At 34.5% G+C, this 12,231-nt stretch overlaps 1 protein-coding gene across 7 annotated transcripts in view; it reads left to right on the top strand.

Annotated features, from left to right (window-relative positions):
- WRN (WRN RecQ like helicase) overlaps positions 1 to 12,231 on the top strand; it is a 143,545-nt gene that overhangs the window by 29,500 nt on the left and 101,814 nt on the right. For all 7 annotated transcript variants that reach the window (XM_032328821.1, XM_032328820.1, XM_032328822.1 and 4 more), the window contains 6 exons: positions 3,292 to 3,428; positions 4,075 to 4,187; positions 7,403 to 7,548; positions 8,208 to 8,356; positions 8,603 to 8,752; positions 9,975 to 10,047. In XM_032328821.1, coding sequence (XP_032184712.1) covers positions 3,333 to 3,428; positions 4,075 to 4,187; positions 7,403 to 7,548; positions 8,208 to 8,356; positions 8,603 to 8,752; positions 9,975 to 10,047 — 727 coding nt within the window. In that variant the 5' untranslated portion in view covers positions 3,292 to 3,332. The remainder of the gene's footprint in view (positions 1 to 3,291; positions 3,429 to 4,074; positions 4,188 to 7,402; positions 7,549 to 8,207; positions 8,357 to 8,602; positions 8,753 to 9,974; positions 10,048 to 12,231) is intronic.

Below are 12,231 nucleotides of genomic sequence, written 5' to 3'. Positions count from 1 at the left end.
TGTATAATGTTTAAAGGTAGCCTTTAAAAAAGTGATCAAGACTGAAAAGTAGCCGGTAATGGTGGGTAGACAGGCAGAATGATTCCAGGAAGTCCAAACCAATGCAAATCAAAGTATATTACAAATCTTATTTGACTTAGGACTTTCCGGATGGACCGTCGAAAGTTGAAAATGTATTTCATACCTAGCCTCCCGAACATCATAGCTTAGCCTAGCTGACCATAAATGTCCTCAGAACACTTAAGTTGGTCTACAGTTGGCTAAAATCATCTGACAGAAAGACTATTTTATAATAAAGTATTCAGCATTTCATGTAGTTTATTAGATGTTATACTGAAAGTGAAAACCAGAATGGTTGCATGGTTATGGAACGGTTGCCAGGAGCTGTGGCTCTAGGCTGCTGCCCAGCCTCACCACAGAAGGTCGTACCACATATGACGAGCACAAGAAAAGATCCAAGTTCAAAATCTGTGGTTGCTAGTGAATGTGCATTGCTTTTGCACTATTGTAAGGTTGAAAAATCCCAAGTCAAACCATTGTTAGGGACCATCTGTATTTATTTCAGAGTGGAATTTAAGATCTTTTAATGGTACAAGATGAAGTGTTACGAAATGATAAGAGTCTGGATTTTAGAAAAAGACATGTCAAAGTTGTTTATACTTTACAACACAACAGCTAAATATATAAATGAAAAATTCTATCATTCAATGACTCGGATCCCTTCCGAGAGTAACCTTTATCTGATCAAATCCTCATGTATCTTGAAGAATTTCCTTGTTGCAAATTATTCTACAACCTTAATTTTCTGTGTGCTTTTTATCTGTCCTGAGATCTAAGTAAATTTGAGGAAGATGTTAGGTCCATAAACAAGTTTGCTTTCAAATTCTTTGCCTGGAAGCATCTAGACAGAATTTTGTGTGTGAAAGAGAGTATTTTACATCTGAAAACTAAGCATTTCAAATTAAAATGATTTTAGTGTTATAGGTGGCTTCAGGGAAGAGTTACTGAAGTTTATTTCTGTTTTGGCAGTGTGAATGAATTACGTAAAAAAAATTCTAAGATTTTATAGTGTTTTTATAGAGTTGTCTATTATTTGCAGAAACCACAATTTTCTGGCGGTTTTGCAAATTATCTACTTTGTGTATAGCCAAAACTTGTTTTCCAGCTTCATAAAAATAATATTTTAAGATCAAGAACAGAGCATATATAAAAAGTACACTTTGGGATCAAATTTTAACTCTCCTGTTGAGAGTTTTGAATTTGTGACACATATAAACATATTAATAACTACTAACATTTGTAAAGTGTTTTATAAAATGACTATAAAAACATATTTTACATATATTATCTTACCAATACAATGTAAATGGTAGCACCCAAACTTGAGTTGTCCATTCTGATTCAGTGAATCATAGATCTTACCCAACGCCAAACTTTGCTAATGATTCAAAGAATACAAGCAAGCACCAAGTGCAGATGGTATATTCTTTTTTTGGAGGATCCCCAGACTGTCAGACACGGATTCCAAAAATGTCCTTTTCTTTTGCAATAGGACATGTTATGGTTTTAGATTAACAGAATAGTTTTGAGCAATGTGGGCCCAAAAAAAAAAAAAAAAAAAAAAATTGCACAAAGGAAGTTGTGTTCGTTTTGGAATGCCTCTATTTTATATTGTTTTTAATGACACAGCTTCCTTGACTACTCCCCATTTTTCAGCCATAAATTAATAAATCCTGATTCCAGGCTCATTTGTGATGAGCAGTCAAGATAGTTGAGCTGTATCTTGTGAATAGCATTTTTTAGATAGGTACTCTTTGGTATTTTTCTGCTAGTAAATATCATTGTAGTTTTACAAGGCTACCATCTGGTTTGAGATCGTGAGTGTTATTACTGGGATCCCTGGTTGAGGTCTTTCATTTCCTCTCTCCCAGTAAGGAGAGTAAATTACTAGCCTGTTTTTAACCCTTTCCTTCCCAATGCATAAGAGTGGTAGAGTTGGTTTTATATAGAAAATTTTGCTAGAGTAATCTTTTAAAAATTTCCTTAAAAAAAGTTCCTTCATAAATTATCAGTATTCTCAGTTTGGGGGCTTTCTGCTTGAGAAAATGAGCTATTAAAATGGATACCTGCTGATACTGTGTAATTTCTTCTGGGTTTATATTGCTAACTATCAATAGGGATAACAGATCATCCTAAATCATAAGTAGTTGCTGTGATTAATTCATAGTAACATCTTTCATCATAAGAATCTTCAGCTATATATTTAAAACTGCTGCTCCTTTACTAGCAATTTGAGATAATAGGAACTAAGGTTGGAGTTGGAAAGATTTTATGAAGAAATTAAAACTGCTTCAATTTAGTGTGTTAGGTCACGCTAGGGTATGGATCCATTTGCCATTAACAAAAAGAGTTTGGAGGCGCCTGGGTGGCTCGGTGGGTTAAAGCCTCTGCCTTCGGCTTAGGTCGTGATCCCAGGGTCCTGGGATCCAGCCCCACATCGGGCTCCCCGCTCAGCAGGGAGCCTGCTTCCTCCTCTCTCTGACTGCCTCTCTGCCTCTTTGTGATCTCTGTCTGTCAAATAAATAAATAAAATCTTAAAAAAAAAAAGCAGACAAACAAAAAAAACAAAAAGAGTTTGTCATGGTTGTCCTATTCATTGTGTTTTCTATAACCATTTTTTACGTGTGGTTTACATTGAGAAGAGCCCTCAGAGCTAGTAACAGATTTTTAAAAATATCCTCTGCGAAACTCTTATTCTTAGGGAAACTTGTTCACTTACTAGGCCAAGAGCTTAATAAAAGAAAACCCTTAATATAGAAAAGCTGTTCTCTGTCTAAAAATTCATTTTTCAAGTAGACTTGTGAACAAGTCCAACAGTTTGCTGAGTTTACTTAGATCTTAGGACAGATGATAAGAAAATTAAAGATGTCAAAATCTGTAAGAATTTACACACTCAAGGATTGTCATTGGTGATGAGATAAAGATTATTCTTTGAAAGGATCAAAGTCATAAAATGATAGGATTTTGAAACTTCTAGAACCTTAGAACTCAATAAAATTGGCTCACTTATTTTAAAAAGAAGAAATACTACGGAGTATATAATTATTAGATCCAGCATGTTATATCTGTGTCCTTTTGTTTTGCAATTCTAGCTCTTAAAACCTATAGGTGGGCCAAATGCTGTAACTTTAAATTTGCATGTTTGATTCCTCAGTTATCGTAGCCACAGGACTCTTTCTGAGTTGTTTTTTTTTTTTTTTTTCTCAAAGATTGCACTGTATTTATTCACAGAGTAATTGTTTTTTGGATTTTGCAACTGGAGCCTATTAAAGATGAATGAAAAAAAGTTGGAAACAACTCCACAGCAGCGGAAACTTCCTGAATGGATGTCTGGGCAGAATGAGACCTGTCCTGCAGTAGAAGGAAAGGTATGCAGTTCACCAGTTATTAGTTAATGGGAAATTTAGTGTACATTTGACTATAAAATCAGTCAGTCTTCTCTTGTAAACTTCAGGTCACCATTTAAGTTAGAATAGCTGTTGTGCAATTGAACCCCAACTTAGTCATTTATTGGGTGAATGGGACTAAATTTTAATGGGGTTTACAAAATGGGATTTCTTACTCTGTATTTTACCTTTTTTCTTGCTGTGTAGGGTTGACTTTATTAGTCTGTTCTAATTTAGGCAATTTAGAAAGGTATTTACTTCGGTGAATTTTTGTGGGTAAGGATGTTTAAGTTTTCATAGATAAAAGATCTACCAGCCATTCTTCAGCAACTTAAGGCAACATTATTACATCTAGAATGCTAATATAATTACAGAAAAAATTAATACTATAAGTGCTCTTATGAAAATAGGAGTAAAAGTTTGTAAATAACTTTTTAGAAAAATAATTTTATAGTGGATAGTTTATTGTTGCTACATTGTCCTTACGACTTCATTAGTCTGTAAAACATTAGTTGATAGAACTTGGAACCATAATTTGAATGCTCCATTGAACTGTATTTTTTCCGTAAATATCTCTTATTCAATGTGAACTTTATTTGTGCCTTTTTGAAATTTTACTTAACTCAAGGCATCTGTTCAGAAGAGTGTTTTCGAAGATGACCTCCCTTTCTTAGAATTCACTGGATCTATTGTTTATAGTTATGAAGCTAGTGATTGTTCTTTTCTATCAGAAGATATTAGGTAAGAGATTTGAATTTTCTAGTTTCATTTGAATTTGAATCCTTAGAAGATAACTATTATGACAATATTTGTAAGTAGATTGAATTTTACAGTTAATGTGTGTTCTACAGATAATCATTTCTACATGTAGAATATCATTTGACAAGTTCTAATTTTATGTTAAAAAATCTTAAAATCACTAGATTAAATGTGTAATGTACATGTTGTTCATAATCCTTTCTATTAGCTAATTTTTTGTTACTTTCAGTACTTAAATACTTAAACACATTGTTTATTTCACCAATGTAGGGCAAAAAAAAAAAATGTAAGAATTATTCAACCTCCAAATGTCCCTTTTATATTTCATTAAAAATAGCAAATTAGTAGTGAATAGTGGTTGTGATCAGCTCTGTTGGGTTTAGTTTGCAACAGTTATAGCAAATGATTCCTAAGAAGACCATTAGAATTGACTGTTAGTATTTTTTAAAATTGCCCTGTTAAATTAGGATTATGCAATAATGCAATCCAAGGCTCTTAAAGCATTTTACAAGGAGAAGAAGAAGGCAGGAATTCATTCAGATCTTCTTTGAAGTTATTATACCTATTTGTTTTTTTTAAACTGTTGTACATTTGCAATGGTTAAAAGATACAGAGGTAAGTTAAGCTATTATGATCTCTAGAAATGAATTCTAGATGAATTCTAGAAATAGTATTCAAGTGCCGTCACTCCCAGTTAACTGGCCCTGCTATTGGGTCTCTTTATATAGAACAAAATTTGTCTCACAGAGAAGGTAAAATCTGTCAGTTATGATTATATATTAACTCTACCATCTTACCTTTGTCAGGGCCATAGCATGTCATATGTAAAAGCAATAAGCATAAGTGATTTGAGGAATGTAGTTCCGATGAATTCTGTGTGCATTATGATAGGCAGGCTTTTTTTTCTTACCCCCCACTGTCTGGCTTAAAGATTTTTGCTATCACAGGTTTTCAGCAATTTGATTTTGATGTCTCTTTGTGTAGTGTGGTTTGTCTTCATCCTGCTTGGGGGTTCATTGACCTTTTCAGACCTGTGGGTTTCTAGTCTCAACAGATTTAAAAAATTTTTTAGTACCCCCATCCTGTTATTCTTGTCTCCTTCTCTAGAAGTTCTATTTGTTTCTTTTTAGGAAGTATCTTCCAGTTTGGCTCTCATATTCATGTTTTCTTTTAAATATTTGAACATATTCAGCATATTTATAGTGGTGGTTTCAGTGTGCTTGTCTATTAATTCCATTATTTTACTGATTTTTTTCTATGAAATGATGTTTATCCTGGTTAGGGGTCACATTTTCTATTTTTTCCTAATGCCAGCAGTTTTGATTGGACATTGTGATTTTACCTTGCTGAATGTTGGGTTTGCTTGTTTTTCTTCAAAGAAAAGAGCTTCACTCTGTCAGGAAGTTAAGTTACCTGAAGATCAGCTTTTACCTTTTGAGCCATTATTTTTAAGATTTATTAGGGCAGGTTGATAGGCGTCTTTACTCTGGGAGTAATTTAGCCCTATAATAATAAGGTGTGGCCCTCATGGAGTCTTTGCGGACTGCCCCAGGCGATCAAGACTCTGTAAGGCCACTTTTCAGAACTTTAATGCCTCTTCCTTACATTAAGTAAGCCCTAGGAATTGTTCATCCGATGGTTCCCTGGTTGGTCTTTGTTCAGCCCCTTTCTTGCCTAGCTCCCACCTCTCCAGAAACAACTTCTAGCTCCCTCAGCCTCTCTGGCTGGGAACCCTGTCTCCCTAACTCAGTGCTCTGCTTTGACTTCTCCCTGTTCTGTTGTCTGGAAAGTGTTCCAGGTAGAAAGTGGGGGCAGCGGTAGGGCTCCCCCATGGTTTTCTTTCCCTCAGAGAGCACCATCCTGTATTGCCTATTGTTCAGTGTCTGTACCTATTTTGTCCAATTTTCTGTTTGTTCATAGAGGAAAGATATGTCTTATCATCTTGGCCTAAAGCAGAAATTGAGATTCTTTTGTGATATATATTTTTAATTTTTAAAAATTATAAAATAGGCAAATATAAACAAAAATAGAAAATAATGTAACAAAACCCTCACTTTAGCGAATCTTAATATCTATTTTCTTTAAATCTTTATTAAGAAGTGGTGTGGTAAAATACAGCTAAATCCCCAGGTATGTCCATTCTCATTCTCCCCTCTGCAGCCCTCTGAGATAACTTTTAGCATGAGTTCAGTGTTTAACATTCCCTCACATGTTTTTTATTATATCTATACTTTTATACCCTCAAATACCATATGCTGTTATATTGCCCATTTAAAAACTTTAAAAAATACTATCAAACTATATGTATATTCTGCCACTTGTGTTTTCCACTCAACATTTTATGTTTTTTTGAGAATTTTTCCTTTTTGGTATATGTAGTTCTATTTTAATTTTTATATAATATTTAATTATTTCCATATGCCACAATTTGCCCATTCTTTTGTTGATGGAAATACAGTTTGTTTCCATTTTTGCCAGAAAGAACAGTATTACAGTGAACATTCTTTTTTTTTTAAAGCAAATTATTATTTTTTTTAAAGATTTGGAGAGAGTGAGAGAACGTGAGAGAGCATACATGGGAGCAAGTGTGAGTGGGGGGAGGGGCAAAGGAAGAGGAGAGAGAAACCTCAGGCAGACTCTCTGATGAGCACAGAGCCTGATGCAGGGCCAGACCTAGGATGCTGAGATCATGACCTGAGCTGAAATCAAGAGTTGGATGCCTAACCAACTGGGCCACCCTGGTGTCCCTGCAGTGAACATTCTTAAACATCTGTCAGGCTGTACGCATCTGAGAGTTTGATATATTTACGAGAAAAAACTTATGGGTCATAGTGTTTATACATCTTCAGCAAAATATTATCAAAGCCTTTTTTAAAAGGATTTTACCAATTTACATTCACCAGTGTTTGAGCAGGTAGGTATCTTTCTCAGTACTTGATACTGTGCTCCTTTTCCTCCTCTTCCTGCTCCTCCTCCTCCTCTTCCTCCTTTTTACTGGATTATCTGTTTTTTTTTTTTTTTTTTTCTTACCAGCTTTTCAAGGAATTTTTAATATTTTCTGGCTGTTCATTATCAGGTGTTTGTATCATAGATATCTTATACCATATATGACTTGTCTTTTAATTTTTGGAATGCAGAAGTTATACAGAAGGTAAAATACTAATGTAGTTCATCTGTACTATATTTTTCCCCTTTAGCACGGATCTGAGTACTGGAGGTGTGGTAGGATTTGACATGGAATGGCCACCAGCGTACAGTAAAGGGAAACAGAGCAGAGTTGCACTGATTCAGTTATGTGTGTCAGAGAGCAAATGTTATTTGTTTCATATTTCTTCTATGTCAGGTTAGTATCTCTTTGTTTCATTTTTATATGGCTGATAGTTGTATTATGTCAACCTTATGCCTACAAAATTAAGCTTTTGAATTAGCTCGTGCTTTTCTCATTATTTATTGAGGTATTCATGTTCCACCTGATTCATTCATATCCCTGTTTTATTTATTTTTACAACATCTTCATCAGGTATTGTTACTATTCCTGGTTTAGATAGTAGAGAAGTGAAGTTTAGAGGGGCTAAATGATCAGGAATATACTGTTAATGTTAGCAGAGAAAGTAGTTAAACCAGTTGTTTTTCTTGTCATTTATCAGTGAGGACTTTGCTTTAGGGAAGAAAAGAAATGCTCAGGGTGGCAGCACCTGGGTGGCTCAGTTGGTTAAGCGTCTGCCTTTGGCTTGAGTCATGTTCTCAGGGATCTGGGATTGAACCCCTACATCGGGCTCTCTGATCAGCAGGGAGTCTGCTTCTCCTTCTCCCTCTGTACTCTCTCAAATAAATAAATAAAATCTTAAAAAAAAAAAAGGAATACTTTTTTAGGTGAATGTGTTTCTGAATTTAATCTTAACATAAACATAAATTTAAATATAAACATAGCATGTGTAAGAAGTAGAAAATAAATCAGTAATACTTGATAGAACCTATTGAAATAATAATAAAATGTTACAGTTTTTCCTCAGGGATTAAAGATGTTGCTTGAAAATGAAGCAATTAAAAAAGCAGGTGTAGGAATCAAAGGTGATCAGCGGAAGCTTCTATGTGACTTTGACATTGATTTGAAGAATTTTGTGGAGCTGACAGATGTTGCCAATGAAAAGGTAGACATAAGGCATGTACTTGTTGTGATGAGCCCTGGGTGTTGTGTGGAAGTGTTGAATCACCATGTCGGGACACCCGAAGCTAATATTACACTATTTGGAAAATTTATTAAGGACTAACTCTGCCATATATTTTGGTATAACATTTCTGGCTTTATTTGTGGCATGGGCATTTGCTGGTACTTAGAAATATCTGAAAATAGAAAGAAATAATTTTTTGCAGTATTGATTTTTCTTTACTTCCAGCTGAAATGTACAGAAATCTGGAGCCTGAATGGTTTGGTTAAACATCTCTTTGGCAAACAGCTTCTGAAAGACAGGTCTATCCGCTGTAGCAATTGGAATGACTTTCCTCTCACTGAGGATCAGAAGCTATATGCAGCCACTGATGCATATGTATGTATCAAAGATCTCTAAACTATGATGTGTTTTTTAAACTTATAATAAATTACTTTAGAAAAATTTTGTTGTAATTGTTGTACAAACTCAAATATTTTAAATTAGGTTGGCATTAAAAATGCTTAAGAAGACAGTGAAACTGATAATGCCCAATATTAATTGGCAAGTACCAATCAATGGATTATTCACTGCTAGTAGTTTTTATTGTCATGAAGCCAAAATAATGTCTAATTTCTATGTAATCAATGTAATCTCTCTGAAAACATGGATAGCTAATAAACACAGGCTGAGCAAACACAAATGATATTGATGATGTATTTGATTTATAAGCAACTCAGAATAAAAATAATTATAGTTCCTATATTGAGACTGGCATTATTTCTTATATTTACATTTAAAATATGCTAAAAATTTAGGAAAATTACCTCCAAATTTAGCTTTTCACTGCTGTTAGTCACTTGTATTTTCATATTTACATATTCATACATACTGAAATTTGGGCTTAATGTATAGCATTATTTATTTCTCAGTTTTGTTTTTTGCTAGGAAATACATTTTATGTCCCTGTGGATTTCTTTTTCCTTAAATTATACTTTCAATTGTAAATGAATATCTTGCTGTTTCCCTTTTCACATCTATTTTTAGGCCTGGAAACTCCTTTTTTTCAAAACAAAAAAATTCAATCTTGTCAGGAAATAGGGTGATAATTTTCCTTTGCATTCTGTTAAAAAAAATTATAGAACTTGTTGAGAACTTGTGCAAGTTCTGTAATATTTTTATTCATGAAAAATCAGTGTGATTTGGTTGTTCCTGTTAACAGTGCCTGAAAGGAGGGCTGTTCATTAAGCCGACATTCACAGCTGATTTAATGAGATACAGGGGAGTAGATACGTGTCGCCAAAACAGACTTCTTGTACTTGATTGTATTTTGTTGGAGTCCCACTTATAAGTTATTTGATTTGGATAACTCCTTAGAATATTGAATATTAAAAGATAAAAATGTAAAACTTTTAAGGCACAAGTAGCTTATTTTACCCACTCTCAAAATTGGTATGGTGATTTAATGAAGACATAGATCTTTGTGTAACATAATAAGTTGAATGCAGCCTTTTGGGTGCTTTGGGAGTCACTGTTGATTTTTCTAAAGATGGGACATAAAGCCTTATTTTGGTTACCTTTAGCAAACTCTTTTCACTTTTCTGCTTTTTTTTTTTAATAGGCTGGTCTCATCATTTATCAAAAATTAGAGATTTTAGGTGATGCTGTGCAAAGGTTTGCTATAAATAAAAAAGGTATGTGGTGCTCTAAAAATACAAGATAAAATTTGAATTTACTCTCTTGTGAGGTTTGTCTCCAAAAGTCAGTATTCACCCATGTGCAAACTGTTTAGTATTACAACTCCTTGAGTGTCTGAACCATGTTGACATTGGGTTGTGAGATCTCTGTGGCCCAAGATTGGAGTTTCAGGCACGTTACTCGTGACAGAGGAGGACTTACTACTGCTTTGTCACATAGCTTTTCATTAGGCTTCTTTGGTTGGGGCTTTGTGGGTTTGAAAACATTAGTGACACAACCAGTTATCTCCCAGTCTGGAGATTATTACATCCTTGCTATAAATATTTAAAATGTACAAGTTACTTTATAGTGTCCTGGTTTAAATTTCTAATTTTTTCTAGGGTAAGATAATTGCTGTTTTTCTCCAAAAAGTATGGCCACTTTGTTCCACTTCCATGCTTTTCTCATATGCCTCAATAGGTCAGTGATAGCTACACACTCTACACAGTAGAGTGAAAGAGCATGGGCTCTTCCTGTGACAGAAATCAAAGGGGAATCCCTGCCATGTGACTTGAGATTTACATGTTTCCCTGTGCTTGGAGTATAGATGATAGCCCCATATCTAGTGCATAGAATAGTGAGCACTAAGGAACAGACTATTTTGAGCACCTGTATTGATCTATATAGAGTTGTTATTCCTATTCTTATAGCTTGTTTTGGAGATTTTAAATAATTGTGTTTGTTAAGATGTTAATTAAATTAGTGGTTTTGCTAAATAAGTTTAAAGATAAGGCGTGACCTCCTCATATAAAATTATGTTGTACCCTTTTTGATTACCATTAAGAAGGGATTCATGTCCTTTGTAATAGACCCTCCTTCTTTACCTAGTAAGTTAGAAGACTCCTTAGGCTTTCTTTCTTTCCCTGGAAAGTCACTTCTTCTGTTGAGAGCTTACTGACTCTCTATAACTAAAGGTACTGTGGCTAGAAATTATCTTGCTTAAATTGAGCAGATGATATGTTTTTGAAGCTAATCTGGAGAACAATATAGAACTTACTGAAGTCATAACAGAAATCAACTCAACAGAGGGATTCATGGTTTTCTGAATCTGTGGTTTGCAATATTACTTCTAGGGCTATACTTACAATTTTGTCTCTGATTAAAATGCTTCTAAGGAAATGTTTAAGGTATTTCTCACTAAAGGACCATATGTTTATAAGTCGCTACAAGAAGTCCTGGTATCTGTGTACCTGTCATTTCAGTACTGCATTGTTTGACACACACTTTTATTCTTTATTGCATTATATGTGTGAATATATTTTGACATCTGAAGTGAGGTACATTGACTAGGATCCTAAGTGAATTGTGACAAAGATTACCACTCTTCTTTTTTTTTCCCTCCCTCCCTTCCTCCTTTCCTGTTAGGAAGCCAGAGGTATCAGCCTCACTGTTGTTTAATTTCCCTGGTGTATTTATACATGATGTATTCAGATGTCCACTTTTAGTTATAAAATTGTGTTTTTTCTTCTTACTAAAGAATTAAAGTGGATTATAACATCAGGAAGTAAAAGGATATTCACACATTGTTTCTTCTTGTTAAAATATTAGCTTACTCCAGGATGGTAGCTAATAAACGCTGAACAATATAGTAGATAAAAATACACTTACTCATTTATTAAAAATTGTTGAGGACTTTATGATAGGGGATACAGTAATGAACAAGATACTCATGATCTGCTTCCCAAGAGGGAAATCTACAGGTTTGTAGGGGATATAGAGATGAACAAAGGAGGCATGGCTATAGGGAGATGAGTCTCATGATGCGGGAAAATAAGGCACTGTGGTTAGCACATAGGAGAGCCATCTGATGCATATTTGGAAGTATTGCAGTATTTTCTGGAGGAAGTGATGTTTAAGGCGAGACCTGAAATAGGAACAAGAGTTAGGTAGTGGAAGAATAAAGGAAAAGTGTCATAGGCACAGGAAACAGCCGGCACAAAAAGAGATCATAGGATCGATAGGCAACTGAAAGTAGTTCAGCGTGGTGAACTGTTAAATATGATGGAGTGCAGGACAGAGACGCAGAACAAGGAGAGCAGATAGGCTATGTTTACATGAGGAGTTTAATTTCCTCCTAAGAGGTATTAGGGGGTTTAAACACAGGAGTGACATGGATTATATTAAAAGAAAAAGAAAAAAGG

The sequence above is a fragment of the Mustela erminea genome, chromosome 21, assembly GCF_009829155.1.
Source record: "Mustela erminea isolate mMusErm1 chromosome 21, mMusErm1.Pri, whole genome shotgun sequence".
Taxonomy (NCBI): Eukaryota; Metazoa; Chordata; class Mammalia; order Carnivora; family Mustelidae; genus Mustela; species Mustela erminea.
This window is presented reverse-complemented; position numbering and strand designations above follow the sequence as displayed.